Source organism: Hipposideros armiger, unplaced genomic scaffold (genome assembly GCF_001890085.2).
Source record: "Hipposideros armiger isolate ML-2016 unplaced genomic scaffold, ASM189008v1 scaffold_371, whole genome shotgun sequence".
NCBI classification, from domain to species: domain Eukaryota; kingdom Metazoa; phylum Chordata; class Mammalia; order Chiroptera; family Hipposideridae; genus Hipposideros; species Hipposideros armiger.
The window spans coordinates 843558-867018 of NW_017731721.1; the positions used below are offsets into that span (position 1 = coordinate 843558).

Sequence of the window (23461 nt, forward strand, 5' to 3'; positions counted from 1 at the left end):
AGGGGGCGTGGCCATGGCTGCGAAATTGTCACTCTTTTGCTACAGGAAAAATGAAAGGCTTTCCCAACTGGGACGACATATAGTGAAACATCAGGGATTATAGACGCCAGAAGTTACCCGGTTGGGGGGAGCGATTAAAGGGAAGGGCGAGACTTGGGTCGGGATAGGCTGAGGAGTGAGATCGAGGGGCGAGGTGGACGACGCGGGGCAGGGTGGGCCCGAGAGTGGGCCCGGGCAGCGGACTCGATTTCGGCTTCCGAATAAGCAAGAGGAATAGGAGTCTTTGATAGTTTACCAGGACCAGTTATGCATTGTTCGATTCCACCAGCGGTTTTAGAGAAACGATTCTGTCAGGCCCTGTGATGGGCACGAGACAGGGAGATGATGTTGAATTCCCCGGAGAGATGTGTACAGAAGGGGAAGGGAGGTTGATGTCTATGGAACAGATGGAGGGTCGTGGGCCGCGTTCCCAAAAGGTACAGGAGCGGTGCTAAATTGGTCCCGTCAACCCAATCCCACCTGGACTGCTGGAGACACTGGGTTCTGGGAGGTAAGAGAAGACCAACGGAAGCACCTTCAGAGGGGAGTGCCCTGGATGGAATCTTGGTATGGGAGGACAAGCCTACCGGAAAAGTTTGAGGGTGTAAGAGTTGCCCTCGGAAACCAGAAAGACCGTCCTCTAAAAGAGGGTTTCTGTTTGTTTTATGTTTCCTTGGAGGGCACCAAAGTGTAGTAGCTCCAGAGAAACACGCTGCAGCTCAGAATAAGGAAGATCCAATTTCAAAGCTGTCCAGCAGCAAAGGCGGTCCCTTCAATGGAGGCGCCGAGTACATGTCGCCTGGACATTGCCAGGGGAATTCAAGTGTCAGATGGGGGGGCTGGCCCTTCTAGCCATGTGCTTCAAAAGTTCCCACCTCATTTACTGTCCTATGATCTTGCTTAATGAGTATTAACCTATTTTATCTCCCCTGAAAGATTGTGTGTTTCCTGATATGTGGTCTGGTGGGCTATCTAGATCTAGTACAGTATCTACACTAGATGAGAGTTATCAGGGAGGTCTCTTAAGGGGGTGACAGAAGAGCTGAGATTTGACAGTTGATAAGGGACCAGTGATGGAAGAAGGTGGGGTAGGTTGCCTTAGAGGGGAAAAGATAGCTCTAAAGCAAAAAAGAGTTTGGTGAGTTTGAGGAGGAGCCCAGTGTAGCTAGAGCAGTATGATCAAGAAAAAAAGGAAAAGAGATGAGCACAGAGAGGTCCTCAGGAGCGGGTTTCATTAGTCCTTATAGTTCATGGTGTGAATTTTGACCTTTATTCTTTCTTTATTTTTTTTTAGCTGAGCCATCCTGTCACCTGTTGGCAGCTCAGCAGCAGCTCAGCTCGGGTCATGAATCGAACTGGTGACCCTGTTGCTCAGAGTTCGCACTCTAGAGTGAGCTCTTAACCAACTGAGACACTCGGCCGGCCTCTTGACCTTTATTCTTAATGCGTTGGAAAGATCGTAAAGGATTGATTACAAGCAAAGGCATCAGTCCTGTGATGTTATTTAATTTTTAGACTGAACCCTCTGGCTGCTGGTGGAGATTGGGTTATAGGGGGTCAAAGAGGAGGCATAGAGATCAGATAAGAGGCTATTGCAGCAATCCAGGAGAGAGGTATCCCAGGTCGTTTAGCTGGATTGTGGTGGCAGTGAAGATGGACAGAAACAGTGCTTGATGTATATTTTGGAGATAAAACCACAAAGACTTGCTGATGGATTGGATATGGGATATGAGGAAAAGAGAAGAATCAAGGATGAGACATAGATTTTTGGCCTGAGAAACTGGGTGGATGCTAGAGCCCCCCTTTAGATATATCCAGAATCTGGTCCTATCACACCAGTTTCCCCACTGTCTCCTGATCCAAGTCCCCCTGGATCCCTCATCTCTCATCTGGACTGTTGCAAGAGCTTTCTAACTAGTCTCCCAGTTTTCATCTTTACTGCCCCTCCTCCAGTTTCTTCACAGCAGCTAGGGTATTTAATAGAAATTTCCCATTAACATGGACATCCACTCATGTCAAGCCTCTGTTCAAAATCATCCATTTTCCTTAGAATAAAAGCTCATGGTCTAACCCCTGTTATCTCTGACCTCATCTCCTGCTCCTCTCACTTGCCCTTTTAAAAATTTTAGTCCCCAGCTCCTGGACTCTTTACCCCTTACCTACTTTGTTTTTCTCCTTAGCCCTTATTATCCTCTAATATATGATGTAATTTATTTCTTTTTTCTGTTTATTGTATGTCCCCCAGCAGTAGAATGTAAGCTTTATGACGGGATTTTTGTCTATTTTGTTCACTGCAATAGTAGGTGCTTAATATTTGTTGAGTATGTGTGTTAAATAAACTTACTGAAAAGGAGAAGTCTGGGAGGAGCAGGTTTGTATGGGGGCAGACACAAAGAGTTCTGTTTAGACACGTTAAGTTTGACATGCCTATGAGGTATCTTGATGGAGGTGTTAAGTAGAGAGGTGGACACACTAGTCATGTCAAGGAAGAAGCCTGGACTGAAGATACGCATTAGGGAATCATTATCATGAAGACCTGGATACCAGTGCCGAGGGTGAGAGTGTAGACAGAGAATGAGGAAGGTCCAAGTCCAATGCCTGGGGCACTCTACCATTTAAGTTAAGGTGGAGGAGGAGCCAGCAAAGGAACAAAAAGAAGAGTGTGGATAAAAAGAAAAGCTAGCAGTGGCACCAGTCACCCAGCCTCCAGTTAACTGTCCGTGGCTCCAGAGTAGTCTTTCACAGTCCTATATTCTTTGCCCAGATAGATGTGGCTTACAATGGAGGCCACATTCATGATTTCTTCCGGACCTTTGCTCATCTGCTCAGGGCTCCTGGGAGAGTAGAACAGGCTCTAGGGCCAGCCGAGTGGCTCAGTTGGTTAAGAGCTCGCTCAAGAGGGCAAGCTCTGAGCAACAGTGGTTCGATGCCCGGCCCGAGCTGAGCTGCAGCTGAGCTTTCAACAGGTGGCAGGATGGCTCAGCTAAAAAAAACCCATTTCTCAAGAACACAGGCTCTAGGGGCTGCCGGGTGGCTCAGTTAGTTAGAGCGGGTGCTCTGAACAACAAGGTTGTGGGTTCAATTCCCACATGGGCCAGTGAGCTGCATTCCACCTCCTCGCCCCGCAACTAGAGTGAAAACTGCGACTGGACTTGAAGCTGAGCTGTGCCCTCCACAACTAGATTGAAACAACTACTTGACTTGGAGCTGATGGGTCCTGGAAAAACATGCTGTTCCCCAATAAAAAATTTTTTTTAAACTTTTTTTTTTTTTTTTTTAATTTTTATTGGTGAATTGGGGGGATGGGAACAGTGCTGGGGAATTGGGGGAAGGGGGACAGACAAGTTGCTGTTGTTTTGTTCTTCAGTCTAGTTGTGGAGGACGTTGCTTCACTGGCCCAAGTTGACACCATCATTGCGCTTTTCCCGGGTGAGGCAGATCAGTTGCCGGCTTCTGGACGGCCGCTCATTGCGGCTGCTGGCCGCTCACGCTGGCTGCTGGCTACACACGGTAGCCCATGGCAACCCACTGCCACAGGGACTGCAGCCCACGTCGCCTGCGACTCACTGCAGCCCAGCTCCAGGTTGAGCTGTTGTTCAGCATCTTAGCTGTAGAGGGCAGTGTCACTGGCCCTCATATGTGGGATCCGAACCGGGGCCCTCTGGCATCCCAAGCAAGTTCTTAACCATCGCGCCACTCGGCCGGCCCCCAATAAAAAATTTTTAAAAAGCATAATTTACAATAGCAACAACAAAGTAAACTAATCAAACGTAACCTTACAATAAATATGCTAGATCTAGGTGCCCAAAATTAAAATGCAATATTGTAGGACACAAAAGGAGGCTTGAATAAATGGAAAGGAATATTCTATTTTTGGGTAGAAAGACTTGCTAGCATAAAGATGTCAGGTCTTCATAAATTAATCTATAAATTTAACACAATCTGATAAAAATACTAACACTATGTAACCTGAATATAAAGTTCATATGGAAATTTTTGTGTCAGGAATAGTCATGAACATTCTAAAAAAGAAGGTTAATGAGGGGAATAGCTCTACCAGATATTAAACCATTAAAAGCTACAATAATTAAAATAATAAAATCCAGGGGACACGGTGCATGCATTAGCAATTTGGTCAAGAGAACAAAAGAGAGTCCAGAATTAGACCCAAGACATTTAAAATGTTAGCATATGATAAAGATGGCATTGTCTATCAGTAGGGAAAAGATGAATTATTCAGTAAGTGGTATTGAGACAATTGTGTAGCCACCTGAAAAAAAAATAATGTGGTATCTCTACTTTAGTCCTTACACTAAAATAAATCCATATGAATCAATTGTGTTTAAATAAGTGTAAGAGTAAAACCATAAATTCATAATGTCATAGTGGAGAAAGTATTTTTCAGAATAGCATAAAATTTCCCAAAGCATAAAAACATATTCTGTCAACATAAAAATCTATAATTTCTGCAGAGCAAAAAACACCATAAAGACAAATGGCAAACTGGGGGAAATATTTGCAACTCATATCATAGACAAAGGGACTAATTTGCTTCATATATACAAAATCCCTTCAAATCAATATGAAAAAGAACAAAAATCCAATAAGAAAATGGGATGGTTAACATAAAAGGAAAGATAAATGGCTCTTAGACATATGAAAAAATACTCAGCCTCACTCACAAGAAAATTGAAACTACATTTAGATATCATTTTTCACCTATAGATTGGCAAAAATTCCAAATGTTTGACAATAGACCCCTGGCATGGTTGTGGGGACATAGACCCTTTTATATGTTACTGGTAGAACTGTAAATTGTCAATACTTCTCAACATTACAAATGCATATAATTTTTGATCCAATATACTTGCACTTATAATAAACTATACACGAAGTTATCAACTATAGCATTGCTTATAGTAGCAAAAGCTTACAAACAACTCAAACATCTGTTACTAGAAGACTAATTAAATAAATTATAGTCCATCCATACAATGGAATATCATACAGCTAGGCTGAAGAGCTGTCACAAAAATCTTTATAGGCCACGATTAAACTCATGAAGAACCATAAAAGAGTCTTTAAGCAGGGTATGGTATGAGATCTGGATTTTAGAAAGACCTCTTTGGCCTAGTATGGAGTAGAGATTGAAAGAGTAAAACTAGAGCTAGGGTGGTCAATCAGGTGTCTAGATTAGGGTAGTCACCAAGGAGAAGACACATAAAATGTAAACTGGATGGGGCTTGGTGATAGATTAGATGTAAGGGTGCAAGAGATGAGGCACTGATGATATCCTGGTCTCCAGCTTTGGCTGTAAATGGAGAGTGATGGTTAATCCATTGAAAATAGAGAGCACAAATGGAGAAGCCAGTTTGGGTGAGAAGGAACGATGATGAATTTTATTTGGATAAATTGAATTGGAGGTACCAGAGGGCAACCGGTTGAGATGTTCAGTTGGGTGTTTTGACATACAATTCTATGACTCAGGAGAGAGATTGGAATCGGATAAATTTGGGAATCATATAGCTGATGTTCGAAGTGGTAGGGGAGGATGAAATTGTCCAGGGATAGATACCATGTGGCATGAGAGGAGAGACTCCAGGCACTGAAGCCCACCCTGGAGTACACAGGCAGAAGATAATGAGTTCGTACAGGAGCCAGAGGCTTATGTGGGGGAACATAGGAGGGAAACCGAGTATCATAGGACAGAAGTCAAAGAGAGTGTGGTAGAATTAAGCGCCTGTGTCTCTGTCTAGATTATAATATCCTTGAGGACATAAGCTGGGTTTTATTTTTCTTTGCTTTCTCCCTATCTGCTTCATCCTTACCTTCAACCAACACCAGGTTTCCCCCATAACAGATATGTCTGTGAACAAATAAGGGCATGAATAAGTAAATCCAATAATAGCTGATTCTTTAGATTCTCACTACTTTAGTTCACGCCTTCATTGTTTCTCCTCTAATTGGTCTCTCAGCATCTATTCTCTAACGTCTCCACATTGCCACAGCTGCCTCTCTAAGGCCCAAATCTGGTACTACCACTTCTTTCCTTGAAAATCATCAGTGGCTCTCCACTGCCTACAGAGGAAAACCCTCAGCAAGCCCATCAAAACCCAATCTCAGCCTAGCTTAGCTCCCACAACACCTGGCTTCTACCCATTGAACTACAGCCATACTGACCACTTTCTGGTTCATAAACATGGTCTATGCTTACAGTGTTCTATTCCTTTGGATTCCTCCAGCCCTGCCACCTGTGGTAGTTCTACCCATCCTTCAACATTCTGTTGAAATCCTGCTTAGCCCTGAAGGCTTTTCCAGGCCCTCACTGCCACAAACACCTCCTTCCCCTGTTCACTATTTTACTTTGGACTTGTATGACTTCACTTGCTCTATATTGTGTTTGTGACATATGCCAGCTCCCCACTATTTATGACTTTATATCCACATTGGAGCATGAAAAGGAATTGTATCTCAATGCCATCTTTACATTTCTGGTACTTACCACAGTGCACTCAGTACTTGCTAAATGAGTGATGGATGGGTGGGTGGATGCTAAGTCCTAGGAGTACAAGGACCTAGTTCTATTTATTTTTGTAATCATTCCAGTGCTTTGCATATGGTCTGTACTCTATGTTTGCAATAAGCTCCCTGGAAGTTTGTTTTATTCACTTTTATATCCTCACTGCTTCATGCAGAACATAGCACCACAATAGGTGCTCAATGAATGTTTAATGACTCAGTAAATAATTATTCACTTAATTTGCTCTCAGGAAACCCCAAAGAGGCCAATAGCTTTGGCAAACAATGTTGTTGTTTTTTAAAGATTTTATTGGGGAATTGGGGAAGGGGAACAGCCAAGTTGTTGTCCTTCAATCATAGTTGTGGAGGGCGCAGCTAGCTCAGCTCCAAGTCCAGTCACCATCCAGCTGCCCATTGGCAGCTTGTGGGCGCTCAGCTCAAGGTGCCGTGTTCAATCTTAGTTGCGGGGGAGGGGCCAGAGGTGGGGGATGTAGCCCACCATCCCATGCGGGAGTCAAACCAGAAACCTTGTTGCTAAGAGCGCACGCTCTAACCACTGAGCCATCTGGCCGCCCATCGGCAGCTCAGGGCAGCTCAGCTCAAGGTGCCGTGTTCAATCTTAGTTGCAGGTGAGCGTAGTTCCACCATCCCATGCGGGAATCAAACCAGCAACCTTGTTAGGAGCACATGCTCTCACCAGCTGAGCCATCCTGCCACCTGTTGCCAGCTCAGCGGCAGCTCATCTCAGGCACAGCTCACTGGCCCGTGTGGGAATCAAAACGGTAACCCTGTTGCTCAGAGCTCACGCTCTTAACAACTGAGCCACTCGGCTGGCCCCAAGCAAACAATGTTTTGTATGTGCTTCCCACCAGCTCTGATGGGTTGCCTCTGCAGACCAGTAACAAGCTGTGTCATGTAAACATGGCTCTACCGAGGGACTGTGAAGTATGGCTAACAGACAGAATTAGGGCTGTCATGGTGGGTAAGCATTTAACTCAAAGAGATGTGGCTCTCCAGGCAGAAACACAGCCTGGAAGAAGCCTCAGAAGCAAGAGCAAGGTAGCTTAACTAAGGCAGGATGGGATCCCTTATTCCTTAGGGAAAAGTCTAACTTGGTTTCTACTGTGTGTGCAGCCCTCTGTGCTCGGGGCAGCTACAGCTGTGAAAATAACTGGGCATCTGCTCATACAGAGTGCGAAGTATGGTGGGACTGAGGACAGGCCCATGAGTAATTCCAGAATAAAGGCAAGATTGACCAGTGCTGGAAGAGATGCATGAACAAGGATGGAGAGAGCCCCCAGGAGAATAGGGGTCTTAGGGAGGATTAGGAGAGGCTTCATGGTAGGGGGAGTTAGCATTTGAGCTCATTTACTAAACTCTCCTGAATGGGATGGGAATCGTAATAACTTCCAACTGGTCACCCTGCTCCCCGCTCCCAGCCTTCAGTCTGTTCTCATCACCGTAGCCAGAGTGATGCTCTTGAAATGTAGGTCAGATTATGTCACCTCTCTGATCAAAATTCTGCAATGGTTCCCATTTCATTCAGAGTAAAAATGGCTCCTGTTCATTCAGAGTGGAGGAAAAAGTCTTTATGGTGGCCTGTAAGTGTTTAAGTGATCTGTCCCCAATCACTTCTCTAGCATCATTCCTTCTCTTCTGCTCACTCACCCAAGTGGCAGCCACACTGGAAACTGCTATTCTTTGAATGTGCCAGGCATACTCCCACCTCACACTGTTCCCTCTGCTTGGCACGCTTTTCCTCCATGGCTTGCTTCCTCACCTCCTTCTAGTCTTTATTCAAACGTCACCTCACTGAAGCCTGACATGACCTATTTTAATTGTAACCCCTACATTCTGGTACATTACCCCTCTTTTGAAATTTGTGTTTCTCCATGGCATCTTTTGCCATCTGACACTGTATTTTTTACTATTTTCTTTTGTTTATTGTCTGTTTCTCCCGAATAGAATGTAAACTCTGTGAAAGCACTTCTAATAATAAAAAACTCTATCTTCTTCAATATTCTATCTCTAACACCTAGAACAGTGCCTAGTAACAGTGCCCAATTGATATTTGTTGGATGGATGGATGGATGGATGGATGGATGGATGGATGGATGGATGGATGGATGGATGAATAAAGACATATGTGTTTGAGAAAGTCTACAGGAAGGGCCTCCTTGTGGAATTCCTTAAAAATAGTTGTCTGAAAAATCATTTGCAAGGACAGATCTCTGACCTGCAGAGTCAAAGATCCTGCTGGGGATGGGTGGTCAAGTGCAGAGAAAGTGGCCCTTAGGCTGACCAAGAGAAGATTCCGGCCACTAAGAATTGTCTGCAGGATCCAGATGTCCAAAGGATGGACCAGGAATCCATTGTCTCTTTCCCCTACCTTTGCCATCCCTGCTCTCCATGCTCAGCCAGGCACCTTCTCAGATGAACCCTACTCAGCTTCAGTTGTGTCTGTCTTTCAGCAGTTCCCATGCTGGCCCTCTCCCTGTCCAGGCCAGCTGAGTCCCTCAAACAAGCACTTTGCTGCCCCCTTGTGGCTCCTGCAGTATAGGAACTCTCTTCCAGAATGTGAGGTGACAAAGGCCTACTAGGCTCTTAGAACAGAGATGGTGGGAGAGGAAATCTGAATCTTTTTGACCCCATGGCAACCCTAAATTATTGGCAACTTCCTCCCCTCACGAACATTGCCACCAATGGCAATTACTGTCTCTCAGCAGAGTCCTGCCAGGTGTGCCAGCTGGACTTGGGCTTTGGTTGTTCTGGGCTGGTTACTTTTAGGGAAAGAATTTGGGGCAACAGCCAGAGCCCAGGACTTATCTTGAGGGGCATTTAGACCAGTCAACTAGTATATCTAGCCTCCACTGACTCTGCCTCCTCCCAACTCATAGCCAATAGTCTTTGAGGGGTGATGCAGTCACCAGCCTCAAGGCTGGGGGAGGGATGTGCACTGTGGAGAACTGGAGAGCTCATGCTATCTAAGTTAATATCAGCCCCAAACAGGGGAATGTTCTAGAATGCTACTGGGTTATATTGTGGACCTATAACGCAGGGGTATGGCAGGGCCTCAGGAACTGTCTGGCTGACAAAATTTCTGATGAGAAGGCTACTTTGTTACTTATTTCTATGTAATTTTTTTCCCCTTTCTGGCTGCTTTCAAGATGTTCTCTTATCTTTGGTTTCATTATTTTGACTATGATATGTTTAAGTATGTTTTTCTTTGTATTTATCCTGTTTGGGGTTCTCTGAGCTTCTTGGATCTGTGGTTTGTTGTCTTTCATTAATTTGGGAAATTCTCAGTGATTCTCTCTTTAAATATTTCTTCTGCCCCATTCTGTCTCCTTTCTTCTTCTGGGACTTCAGTTACATGTGTGTTAGATCATTTGTCAGTCCCCCACATCTTGCTGAGTTTTGGGTCTGCTTGATTTGTTTCCTTATTTGCTTTTATTCTTTGTGGTATAGTTTGATTAATTTCTATTGACTTAACTTCAATTTCATGGATTTTTTCCCCCTCTGCTTTTGTCCAGTTTGCTGATTAAACTGTTGAAGGAATTCTTCATCTCTGGTATTAAGGTTTTCACTTCGAGCATTTCCATTTTTCTATTTCTTTCTGACAATTTCCTACTCTCTGTTCAAATTCCCCATCAGTTCATGCATGTGGTCCACCTTTTTCACTAGACTAGATCTTTTCACACATTAAATACAGCTGTTTCAAAGTCCCTTATTGCTACATCTTAATCATGCTCATAGTCTCTTTTTGAGATGACTCCTCCGTTCATGGAGTCATGCTCATCCTCTGTCTGACTTTTTCCAAGTTGGCCTCCCTAGTACACGGGACACACCAGACTCTACCTGACTTTCCTCCCCCTGGCTCTTTGGCTGGTCTGTTCACAAAAGGTTTTTGTTACTTCCACTTCACTAATGCTTCCTTAAAGGTAATAGGGCTAAAGTAGACCCTTCCCTCATAGCCCCTTCCACATTAGTGCTGGTTCCTCATCTCTGCTTGTTTGCCGGAGAGCTTGCTTGAGAACATCCAGAAAGTCAAAGTCCTCCATCATCAGAGCAGCTTTAGCCACTAGGAACCTTAATTAAGCACAGTGCCAAGAGCACATGAAATGTTTAAAAATGTTACTGGCGTCAAAATAAAAAAAAATATGTAAAAGATATGTATATATAATTAAATGTTTATAAAACAATGTTGTCCGTTTCATTACATTGCCAAATTTAATATTCAAATATTCCCATTTACAAAACTTGTTTGATTTCATCTCTATGCATGATGATTGCTGAGAAGTCACAGCCAACTATAAATTTAAAAAAACTTACTCATCGCCGATCAATTTCCAAAGCAGAGTTATAAAAATCCTTTCAAAATATTTAAAGCAATACATTTAATATGAGGGCATTTTAATATGTTGGCTACAGTTGGTGTGAGGCCTCCAAAAAAGAATAAGCCTGGGATCTGAAAGGCTAGAAATGGCCCTTCGCTGCCACAGCTGCCCTGTGTGTGACCTGCACGAGGAATGCCTCTCGCCTTCCTCCTTCCTCGCCCTACAGGCTTTCTTGCGATATGTTAAGCTGTGGCTCAGAAATCACATCCTACTCTGACATCATACAAGAGCCAGCTGTTCACATCCCACATCCTTTTCTTCCTTCCAGACTCTCAGCCTTAAGCCAGAAGCAAAGATGGGCACCATTCCTGAGAAACAGAATCACTGGATTGTGGGTTCTTGGAGGACAGGGTCATTTCCCAGGTAACGTTTGGTTATGTATGCCTGGTCCCTGGGCCGGGTCTGGCTGGGGGAGTGGACAAGGAGGGGGAGGGCGGAGGCAGAGTGAGAGGCAGGCAGGTGGTTGCATGTGAGGAAAAGTGAGGGTGAAGTGATGCTTGTTAGCTGAATGAACTAATGAAAGTAGTGTCTTAACTGAACTGACAGGCAGTTGCTGGAGAGATGGCCTCCTGAGCCCCACACCATCTAAAATAGATTTGGAAACTCTGTGTCTCCATTTCTGCCACTTTTGCCATCCTCAGAGACTTACTGGCCTTTGCCTCCCACCCAGTGATACTTGGCTCTGACTCGTATTCCGTGTCTCCTTTTGTTTTTATCTTCTGTGCTTTCATGCTAATCATCAGTACATCAGTTTGATTAATTGAAGAATTACTGACTCCTACCGTGTGTGAAGCACTAATCATGGCAGTCTCAGCTTGTTGGCTCCCCAGTACAGAGACAACACTTGGGGAGTCTTCTCCAATTGGTGTCCAGGTCAGTGGTTAGGTGGTCATGGACCTGGTTCCAAAATCAGTTGGGGAGGTGTGGGTTTCAGCAATGAGAGAGAAAAATTTTAAAATAAATACCTCTATTTTATTAAAAATATACAGTTTGGGGACTGAAGGAGGGAAGTAGTGTTTCTCAAAGTTCTAGGACTACTTAGCAACACCCATGGTGTTTGTTTCAAAACACCAGCCAGGAGCCTGCATTGGGAACAAATTCTCATGGGATTTTAGTCACCCTGAAGTCTGAGAGTCATTGGCTAAGGGATGGAGTAGGGACTGTGATTGTCTCGATCCTTCTGGCTTTTTAGGGTCCTTGGCAGGAACTCGCTTGACTTTTCATGAACAAGTTCAGCTGACTCATCTGAGGGTTCCTGGCATTCCTTTCTTTGGGTTGCTGAGGCACTGAAAGAATTAATATAGTTATAGGAGGGGGAGCAGCTGAGACAAGGCTCCAGGACGTGAGTGCCCACCCAGCTCACCCACAAGCTTCCCAGGTCTTCTCTGGGACACCAGTCCAGGGCTGGGCCCAGACTTGATCCGGACATGGAACTGCTTAACACGCCTTTGCACCACCTCCCACAGGCTCTGCTTCTCTTCTTGTGAATCTGCCTCTTGTTTTACCTCACAGATTACTTCCCTCCCCTCACTCTTCCCTGTTCCTTCCTACCCACCCATGTTTCTTCCTCTCCACCCCCATCTGATCTCCTTCCCAGAAACCAAGTTATAAGCCCTCTCCTCTGTCTGCAGCGTGTTGGACGTCAGTGTTACGTCTGCACTGGCTGCATCCCAGTGCACACATGTGCAGCACTGTGAATGTTAGCTGTGCAGGAATAGGCCCTGAGCAAGGGGGGCGGGCAGGTAGAGTGAAGGTTAGATTCTTCTGCTACTGCAGATAGCGTTTGGTGTGTGCAGACATGCAGCTATCTTACCTGTCAGACAGAGAGCCCTGGGGAGACGCTTGTAAGGCAAAGCAGAAAAAGATCTTGAAGGAGGGGGAAGGTCTGCTGGTTTTTGAGGGACACCATCTTCCTAGTGTCCCAAACCACAGAGGGAAGATGAATAGCCCGTCCCCACATGCTGAAAGCACACCCCGGCAGGCCTGAGACGAGACAGGCTGTCAATGCCAGGCAGACCAGGAGAATGGGGCAGTCAGCATGAGGTCGGTCCTAATTATGAAACTAGACAGTGCTGTGAGTTGGACAGCACAGTCAGGGAAGCAGGTGAGGTCGGCAGGATTACAAAGAGGCGAGGGACCTGGAACCACATGGCAGGTCACTTTGAGGATTCATGGTGGGCCAGGGGCAGGCGGCCAAAGAGAAGGTACACGTTTGGGAGTGAAAACAGAGTGTGTCTCCAGAGGGTCACAGACAGAGCGCTCACAAGGAAAGCTGCGTGCTCCCCCACTCCCACCCCCGAGGCAGCGGTAGCCTGGGCAGCCATGCCACAATAATGGGATCCCAGGACAACTCAGGGAACCCCCACCTGAAACGTCGAGGCCCAGCCTGACACGCAGGTAGATGGTGCCAACCTGGGATGTGGATAAAGAAGACAGAAGAAGGAGGACTTTGCCTCTATACCTGGTAGTGAGATAAAGGGAATGAACTTGTATGGAGTTGAAGAAAGGGGAAGAAAATTGTATTCATCTAAATTCCCCTGGAAAGGAGAAGCTGTCTTTGCCAGGAACAATATTTTGATAAGTGCTTACGCCTGACGCTGAGATCCCAGTGGAGGCCTGGGTGTGGGTGGAACAGCTCTGCTTGGGGCAGGAAGGAGTTTTTGAATTCTGCGTGTTAACACCAAAGAAAGAGTGGAAGAAAAGAGGCTGCTGTTTGGTGCTGTTCACTGTGAATCCCTTTCCCCATCACCCCCTTAAACTTTTAGAAAGTTACTACCATGAAATGCTCGGGGTCAAGTGGAGTGTGTACACTGGGTATTTATGTGCACATACTTACGTGTGTGGGAAGAACAAAGTGGTTGGGGGCCTCAGGTTCAAACAGATGCCAAGTAGAGCCCAGGCACTGGCAAGGATGCAGACAGAGAAGAGAAGGAACTCGGAGAGGAGAGACACCATCATGGGGGCGCCCTGGGCAAGTTTAGCCAAGTCTCGGTGGGCAGGGCCCAGTTGACTTCTGGGTTACTGAGTTCTACCACATTGTTGTTTTGGTTGTTCTCAATTAATTGTGTATGCCATAGCCAAATCAACTCACAACAACAATAACACACACACACATATACACACACACGGCTTGGAACCTCTCCAGAAATTGAAAACTAGGCATCTATGTACTAGGTGGGCTACAACGTTAATGTCCAACTAGGACTCTCAGGCCCACATCAGAGCAGAAGCATAACCAAGGACCAGCCTTTTTTGATGCTGCCATGCTACCCTGTCCTACCTACGCCCCTGTGTGGAGGATGGCGGCAGCATCTTACAGCTCTTGGTTCTGGTTAGCTCTAAGAATGGCAGGCATCAGTGTCCCCTCCCTGTCAGAGATCTTTAACTGGGGCAGGGCCAGGGCCACAAGAGGTAGCTGGGAGTGGGCACCTAGAAAAGCGCCTTGAAAGAGCCTTGAGTCTTTAATAGTGTTATCTTCTAGCCAAGAGAGGCAAAGGAGAGCCTTCCTGACCAGAAAAGTCGCTTGTTGGCCCACTGAGTCCTGCCTCCCTCCCCTCAGCCTCTCTTCCCAAGGACAGTTCTTGAAGGCCTTAAGGAATGACAGTGCTGAAGACAGGCTCCTCTTGGTCTCCCTCATCTATCCATCCTGAACCTGGCTTTCCTTGAGAACAACCCCCGACCTGGGGTGAGATACACCTCTTGAGCAATTCATGTGCAGCCCAAGAAACAAGTGGGAATGAAAGACTTCTGTAGGGATCTCCTGAGACACCGTGGAAAGTCCTTTGAGAGAACTAGATCGGTATTGGCAGGGGGACCCAAGCTGATGGCCGATGAGGCAGGCAAGCATCTCTGTGATGTGGCACAATAAAGGGGGTCATTATTAATGGTTAGAAAGAGACCTCTTGGGCCACTGGACAGAGACAGTGTGCATTCTGGCCTCTGGCCTGGAGGGCAGGTCTCCCTGAATCCAGATTAACCTCCCAGCCTTGCACCTCACCGGGCCTTGAGGGACATCAAGCTTTTATGGTAGGAGGAATGCACGTCCAATGCCAACAGCCGGGGAATATCTGGGCACCCCCCTAGCTGGTCCCACGACAGGGTGGTGGGGGTCTTCTTTTCTACTGGGTGACTGGAGGAGGCCACATCAGTCTTCCAAACGGCCTCCATCTGGTGCCCTTGTTGGCTAACGTGGAAAGTGTAAAAAGAGACCAAGAGTTAAATACAATCAATAAATAAACAAATACATACATGCATATATATATATATATATAGAGAGAGAGAGAGAGAGAGAGAGAGAGAGAGAGAGAGGGAGAGAGGTTGAGAAGCAGCTGGAAGAGGTTCCCCCAGGCGCATGTCCTGAACTGGGCCATACTGGGGCGGGTGTGGGTGTGGGTCGTTTCAGCTGCCCAGAGGCTCACTGTGTCTCTTTTTGAGCCAGGGTTCACGTGGTGGGAATGATCAGACTTGTTTGTACGGATGGACCAATGGCAGGTGCCAAACCAATGCTCATTGTAGAAATGATTGTGAGTTCTCAGCTGTGGGTCCTCAGAGTCTTTTAGTTGCATGGTTTGGAACATACTTGGTCAGGCTAGCCCCTGAAGCCACACACTAACACCCTCATCTGGGCCAATGGCCAGAGCTGGGTAGGGCAGCTAGGAAGACAGGTGCCGTGTAACTCATGGGGTGAACTTTGCCTGTCTGTGCCCTCGAATAGCTGCCAGCCTCTCCAACTGACCACCCTGCTCCCTGCCTCCCCACCCATGCAGTTGGCTGCCCCCTTGGCTTTCTGCACCTACCGGGCCATCCATAGGGGCACACGTTCCTGGTGCTTGGACGGAAGATGCTCTGGGGGCTGCTTGCAGGAGGGGCCGCTGGAGCGGACCCGCCGGAGTAAGGATGAGGGCAGCTTGCTTTTCCTTGACTTTGGGGAGGTGATCACAGGGGTGTGCAGGTGAATGTTCCACTCCAGCTGGAGCTAGAGGAACCGGCAGAACAGCATCAGAGAGATAGGAAGTTATTCCCTCTCTAGGGCAGGAGGAAGCATTGTCTAACTCGGGGCAGAGCAGAGAGGGTGAGACCCAGGGAATCCTTCCAGTTAGAAACCCCTGAAACACCAGGGTCTCGAATTTCCTAGAAATCCCTTGAATTTTTATTTGCTGGGTTATTTCCTGTTATCTCCTTTGCTGTGCAGAATCTGGACAATAGGCAAAACAGCAAGGAAAAAAAAAAACCCCAAAGGAAGCCATAGCAGCTGAAACTCCTGAGAGCACTGGCAGGATTCATGACATGGGGCCTGGAATGCTCTGGGTATCTTTCATCCAGCCCCAGCCTGGTACTGGCCAAGGAGCTGGGGGAACCCTCACAACCACCAGAAGAACTGTCATATGGTCCCTTTGACACTTACGGGAGATGATCAGGACTAGTATAAGATGACAGGAAACTGAGTTGGGGGATACCTCCGTGGCCAAGGCTCTTCCCACTGCCCCCTGCTGGCACTTACACAGAGATCCTCAGCCCACTACTTCCCCCAGACTTAAGCCACTGCTGTTCAGGACTCAGGGGTTACCTCCTGGCCCAACCCAGGGGAGATCCAGCAGGTTGAGTCACTGCTGTGGGAGTCTCCAATCCCTACAAGCCATGGGCTAGCCCTCTGGGAACCACGTCAACACTGGATGCTTCTCTTCCCCAGTAACGCGGGAAGGAGTTGACACTGAAGCCAGCCCTCGGAGATTAAAAATAGGTCAAACCCAATGGACTGGGACTCAGCATGGCTTTGGACTCTCAATAGCAACACCAAAACGTAAAAGGCAATGAGCAGTGTCTTCAGAATCGTGAGGGAAAATGAATTCTAACCTAGCCTTCCATATCCAGGTTAACTGTAAATTAAGAGTGAGCGTAGATACTAAGTAAAGATGTTTTCAGACAACCAGCGTCTCAGTGAGGTACACTTTGTCGGAGTGACTGGAGGAGGTGCTCCATTAAAACAAGGGACATCTGGTATCTAGAAAGCATGGGAGCTGTCCCCAGAGAGAAGGCAAGCATGTCCCCAGCATGAAGGTGAAGAGGACAGCTGTGACCAAGCTGGGGAGCAACCAGAACCTACAGGAACAGGGCAGAGACCCCCCCACAGGAGGGAGAACCTCAGTATAGGTAGGATTGCAGGGCCTGGCTAACTCCCCGGCCCCCTCCCCAGAAAAGTCTTTTCTTCCCGAGCTCTTTCTGCAGGTCCTTGTCTAGTGCTGTCCCCATAGATGGATATTGGGAAACTGCCCTTCCTTATACTCAAGCCACCCCCTGTCTTCACCTCTTCCTGGTTCAGAGGCTTTAACCTGCTCTCTTACCATCTGCCCGCCCCACCCCATCACTTCCACGTTCCTGCTGGCTCATTTTCTGGTCCCACCTCTACTGGCTGTGCTGACCCTGGAGAAGGTCACCAGGCAGGAGGCCCACCTTGGGGAACATGGTCACCATGCTGCTCAGGCACTTTTGGCGCTTCTCCTCCAGGTCCTTCTGCATGTCCGTCAAGGCCTGCAGACGGAGGTCCTGCAGGCGGTCGGTGTTCTCCAGGAAGATGTAGAGATTCTGGGCCTTGTAGGTAGCCCCAGTTTCTCGCATGGCTTGTATGTGGTTGATCACTTCTTGTCTGGGGAGAGAGGGAAGTCACTGAGTGGATGAAGGGGCCTCTTCCCGCCCCGCCCCCCCCATCTGTTAAGCAGAGATGACTCTGCATTTGTAATTCCTGGGAGCAAGAAGAGAAGTGGAGGAGGTTGGTGAGAAGTAGGGAAAGCAGGGGGCAGAGAAGTGGGAGGTGGTGTCAGGTATGGAGCCTCGGGGGCTGAGCTGGAAATAGGAAGAAAGTAAGGCACATCAGGGAGCATACGGGTGGGTTATGGGCAGGAGGGTAAGAAAGGAGGAAGCAATAAGAAAAAAGCCAACTTAGAGGAAAAGCCCACTACAAGGAGAGCAATGTATAAGCGCCCCACCTCCCACTCCTTCAGGGTTCCACAAGGCCTCGGGGTGATTCTCCCCATCCCCCCTTGCCCCATGCTGCTCCTCTCCTCTTGGGTTTTGGCTCTGCCCACACACCGCAGTGGGTGTGGGTGGATGCCAGGTATGAGCCAGGGAGGACATACCGGAGGCTCTGGAAGTGTCTGTAGATGATGTACTTATGGCACAGGCCCCGCAGTCTGAGCATGCTCAGCCCCATGGTGGTGGCGGTGAGCTCCAGGACCCTGCTGCGCAGGTAGTGGGGCAGCCCCCATTCAGCACCCTCACTCAGAAGCTGCAGATTCCTCTTCTGGGCCTCCACGTCCATGTGGTATACCTTCCCCTTCAGTGTTATTGGGGATATATGCAAAGGGGGCTGGGTCACCTTTCGGATGGATCGCCCTGTGGCAGGAGCGGAGGCTGATTTCTTGGGCTTTGTGGGAACACGGCGGGTCCATGGTTTCTGGGTAAAATCAGCTGAACTCATGGTCCTCTGAGTTCTAGGTGCAGGCTGCTGGGTATTAGGGGACCTGGGCAGGTGTGGCCTCCTGCCTTGGTGTGCAGATTGGGCTCGGCTTGGGGGAGATGTCAGTGATGCCTTCTCCAAGTCTCTCCATTGATTGGAGGTCATGAAGGTCGTCCTGACCGCATCCTCCCTTGGCTGCTCCGGTTCCCTCTGTGGGCCCCCTTGCTCCTTTTCCAGCTGGACCAATCTCTGCTGCTGCTCCTTTGCCACCTGCTCCATCTCCCACTGCCGCAGCTTCTCCTGGTGCTCTTGCTCCAGCAGGGCCCACTTCTTCTGCCGCTGCAGCCACATCTCCTCCTCCTCCAGCCACTGCTGCCTCCGCCTCTCCCAGCTGAGTTCTTCTTCCCACTGCTGCACCTTGCTCTCCAAGGCCACCTCCTTGGAGCTCTCTGGGGACAGCTGATCCCTAAAATGGGAATTAATTTGGAGTCCTTCTTTCTCCTGGGCTGCTTCCTGGAAGAAGTCCTTCTGGTCTTTGACTATGTGGCCTGGGCTCTCTGCCACTGGTATTTCCCATTTCTTAGGAAACTTGTGATCCACCGAGGATGGAAACACAGGTTGAAGACTTTCAGCATCCTTGCTGCTGTACACATCTGCGATCCTTGATTGCATGGTCATCGTGGAAGGTGACTGGTGTGCGGAAGACCTAGCACCACTGTCCCTGGCTATGGCCATGGGACGTGGTAAAAACAACTGCTCCTCCTTCTTGGGCTCCCATTGGATTTCCTCCATGCCTGGTTCTTTCCCTGGGAGGGTCCCTTCCTCAGGGGTGCCCAGGGAGTCAGCAAAGATCATGACTGGGTCTTCTGCTTGACTTCTAGCAGACTGAGCCTTCTTTAGCTGGAACTCTAAGGCATGCTTTATCAGTAGAAGGTCATGGTACTTTCCCCCTAGAATTTCCACCTGCTTTAGTAGGGCATCCCGCTTACTCTCGAGGACTTGGAGGGACTGCTGGGAGTATAGCCTCTGGCTGTGGATTTCTTTGCACATCTCTATTTTCAGATGCCTGTATTTGGTCTCCAGGCTCTTGTTCTCTTTGTGCTGGAGGATCAAAGCCTTGTTGAGGTTCTCCACCACAGTGGACATGTACCTGATGGCTCTGACCTCCCCCTGATTGAACATGGCAGAGTCCAGGAGCTCCTGCAGCATGGACTTCACCTCAGAGACCGTTATGCAGGTAGTATTCTTGTCCTGGAGCATCTGCTCTGGGCTCGGTGGCTGAAGGAAGGATGTAGATTTTTGTGGGCCTTGTTCCTGCCAGTCTTGCCAAAAGGTATGTTTGGACCCTAGGAGAAGTAGAGATAACAAAGGCAATAAGCTCCCATGGGTGCCAAAGATTGTACTGCTTCTCCAGACCCTGCTTGGCCAAATTCCCATCCCACTGCCTTAGGGCTTTGACAAGAACAAGGAGCTGGGGCTGTACGTGAGGCCAAGGGAGATATTGTCAGGAGAGCTCTCTGCAGGCCTCAGAGCTTGCCCAGGGCTTACCGGTCATGGCCTGCCAGCTCTAAGGCAGCAGAGCTGGAACTATTCAATCCAGTTCAACTCAATTCAACGTACTCCTGATCCTCCATATTTCCCTGGAGCAGAGTTATTTTCTAATCATGCTGCTTCCCATCCTCAATATCTGTGTGTGTGCCAATTATCCAAACTCTAGACATCTATCTGGTACTTAGATTCCAGATCACCAGGGGAACTTTATTTCCCTTTCTTGTTATCACTGGACCGTGTTTGTAGAGAATTTATCACATGGTCCTATAACTGTCCACATGATTTTGTTTTTAATGACTAATGCCTTTTGCCATTTGGGAGGGTTATAACCTCCTTTGATACTTTGATGAAAGCAGGAAACCTCCCCAGGAAAATGCACATAAACACAGATTGTACACTCTGTGTTCAAACTGGTTCATAGACCTCAGCTCCTCAGGGCTGGGTCACCGTCATAGTTCTATCTCCCAGAATCTGCCATGTGTAGGGCTGCTAGAGTGATTATCTTGGAACATCCATTCATTTGCCCACTCAATGAACATCACTGGCAGAAAAAACACTGGCTAACTTTGGATATGGGCTAAAGGAAATGTGTCAATTAAATGACATTGAAGTTGCTGGCCGAGTGGCTCAGTTGGTTAAGAGCTCGCTCAAGAGTTTGAGCTCTGAGCAACAGCGGTTCAAGTCTGGCCCAAGCTGAGCTGCCGTTGAGCTGCCAACAGGTGGCAGGATGGCTCAGCTAAAAATTTTTTTAAAAAATAAATAAATAATAAAATTTGGGCTTTATTTTTTAAAAAATTATATAAAAAATAAAATAAATGACATTGAAGTCAAGCTAGCATCAATCTAATATTGTCAGAGAGGCCATATAGCCTAGTGGTTCCGAGCTTGCATTCTGGAATCAGGTTAACTTGGGCTTGATCCCATCCTTACCCCTTGCTTTGGGCAAGTTTCCCAACTTCTCAATGTCTCTGTTTCTGAAAAATGGGGATAATCATAGTATCTACTTCATAGGACTTAACTTGAAGCATGTTTAGTGCCAAGCACAGCACCAGGTACCTAGTAAGTGCTCAAAAACTAATTCCTAAAAAGAAATGAATAAGACACAACTTTTGCCCTCGAGTTTATAATCTAGCAAGGAAATAAGTCAAGTGTACACATAACTATATTTGGAGAAATAATATGGTAAGGATTGTAGGAGAGATTGTCTCCTTTTCATCCACCTTTCCCTGCTCCCTCCCTCCCAACTATGGACCTTGCTTGATGATAAGAAACCTGGCCATGACAGCCAGTTGTAAAATGCTAATGTTAAATGTTGTTTATTAAGCCCTGAGCATGTTCTAAGTATGGTGCCAGATGCCTTGTACCAAGTGGAACCCTGCAAGTAGGCAGTGTCCTCCTCATTTTGTATATGAGTAAAGTGTAGATCAGAAAGATGAAATAACCTGCCCCAAGTCACACAGCCAAAAATTGGCACATGGGATTCAAACTCAGATCTGTCTGACTCTAAAGCCCATGCTTTTGAGTAAGATTAAGAAGCCAGAAATCCTGAGCATGGGGCCTGATTTTGCCACAAGCTTTTTTTGTGGTCCTTCCTCTTCTTTGAACTTCAATGTTCTCCTCTACAAAATATAAAAGTTAGATAATCTCAGGTCCCTTCTAGTGCTGATGGGAGTAAAATTTCAAGGTGGAACCTTGTTGACTGACCCCTTCTAGAGAAGCCACAACTGAGAAGGTTCTGGAACCTTTGGCTGAGTCTCACCAGACTTTTGGCTCTGTGGCTGGGTTTGGAGTAAGAAAAGGATGTTCCTCAGGCTCTAGTTACAAACTCCAGCCTTTCTGGCCTTTTAGCCTTGTTCCCCAGAACCTGCATGAGGTCACAGCTCCAGGGAGCACCAACAGGAAGCTGTGTCTACATCACCCCTTCCTCCAGTCCTAAAGGACAGCTCAGAACTGCTCAGTGCTCAGCTTGGATTCAACACTCGAACCCTTCACCACTGCCCATCCATCTCAGATACAGCTTTTGTTATGGAGGAGAGTCAGAAAGACCCCCACAGATTCTGGTGTGTGACTTCTTCCCCTGAGATGGCATCCACCCCACCCAGCCACCCTCCCAGGTACTCCTGGAACCTACTTTGTGCCCTCTTCTTTTGTTCATCAATGAGCGTGGAGCAAAGGGAAATGAGAGACTCGATGCCTCCTTTGGTGGTGACGAGGGAGAGAGGTAACACCTTCTCCATCATGTCAATCCATTCATCCAGGCCTTCCTCTTCCTCCTCACTCTTCCTGTTCTTGACCTCATATGTCAGACTATCGCCTGGAGAGGGAGAGGGTAGTTTAGGCTGAGAACAGTCTGTCTTCTAAGGCGCCCCTAAGCAGCCCTATAGCACAAGGGTGACACCAGCAGTCTTTGAGATCAGACTGGTTTCACCTCTTACTAGTTGTGTGATGTTGGGCATGTCACTTATTCCCTTGAACCTCAGTATCCTTGCTTATAAAAGGGTTGAGTGGGGATTGAATGAGATAATACATGTGAAATGATCAACATGAGGCCTGCCTGTTGAAAATATGTAATAGACATTAAATAGTATTGTTGTACATTAAGGCCAGGGATGTGTCTGCCTTATTATTGCTCTATCCCCATTGCCTAGTCCAATATTTGGACAATTAAGTGGAGTCAACAGCCCTGCTTAGTTCTTAGGGGCAGATGAAGGACCACTGAACTGAGAGCTCATTGGCGGCAGGTTAGTGTGAGGGGGGTGGGGTACAACCCTATACCACCTTCCTCCAACACTGCAGTATCCACCACACCTCACAGCAGACTGAGGTCTCGTGATAGGATAACTGATCTTAATGGGGGTGGCACCTGGCTCCAGGGCTATATGCAGCTGGTCCACACCCACAAGGCTATACCAGTTTCTTACAGCTGGCATCAGTGCTGTTTGGACCAGTACCCATGCAGTAAGAGTCATTTAATACTGTGAATGTCACCCTTGGTTCCTCTATGAAATAGTGTGATCCACCAAAAAACTGCTAGGAATAATAAATTCAGTAAAGTTGCAGGATACAAAATCAACATACAAAGATCAGTCGCATTTCTATACACTAACAATGAACTATCTGAAAAAGAAATAAAGAAAACAATCCCATTTACAATAGCATCAAAAACAATAAAATACTTAGGGATAAATTTAACCAGGGAGGTGAAGGATCTCTGCACTGAAAATTATAAGACACTGATGAAAGAAATTGCAGAAGACACATATAAGTGGAAAGATACCCCATATTCATGGATTGGAAGAATTAATATTGTTAAAATGTCCATACTATCCAAAACCACCTATAGCTTCAATGAAATACCAACGGCATTTTTCACAGAAATAGAAAAAAACAACTCTAAAATTATATTGGGCCGGCTGAGTGGCTCAGTTGGTTAAGAGCTCGCTCAAGAGTGTGAGCTCTGGGGGCCAGCCGAGAGGTGCGTTGGTGAAGAGCTGGCTTGGGA

At 47.1% G+C, this 23461-nt stretch overlaps 1 protein-coding gene and 1 long non-coding RNA gene across 6 annotated transcripts in view; one reads left to right on the plus strand and one right to left on the minus strand.

Moving 5' to 3' along the window:
* Nucleotides 1-3: 3 nt before the first annotated feature.
* On the plus strand, nt 4-19076 carry LOC109393230 (uncharacterized). Of its 2 annotated transcripts, none has more exons than XR_002126212.1 (3): nt 4-550; nt 11224-11318; nt 18993-19076. It is a non-coding gene; the product is annotated as an uncharacterized LOC109393230 (long non-coding RNA). The 2 variants fall into 2 exon arrangements; XR_002126213.1 differs by lacking the exon at nt 18993-19076 and adding an exon at nt 11699-11780.
* FAM186B (family with sequence similarity 186 member B) overlaps nt 12080-23461 on the minus strand; it is a 16505-nt gene continuing 5123 nt past the window's right edge. Inside the window, exons 3-9 of one of the 4 annotated variants that reach the window (XR_002126210.1) lie at nt 22091-22273; nt 18089-19754; nt 17406-17598; nt 15752-15930; nt 13322-15138; nt 12769-12796; nt 12157-12241 (exon numbers count right to left, since the gene is read on the minus strand). Coding sequence is in view for 1 of the 4 variants with exons in the window: in XM_019662236.1 (XP_019517781.1) it covers nt 12097-12241; nt 14953-15138; nt 15752-15930; nt 17406-17598; nt 18089-19754; nt 22091-22273 (2552 nt within the window). In the remaining 3 variants the exon portion in view is untranslated. Of the gene's footprint in view, nt 12242-12768; nt 15139-15751; nt 15931-17405; nt 17599-18088; nt 19755-22090; nt 22274-23461 lie in introns of all 4 variants that reach the window. The other 3 variants (XM_019662236.1, XR_002126209.1, XR_002126211.1) reach the window with 3 other exon arrangements.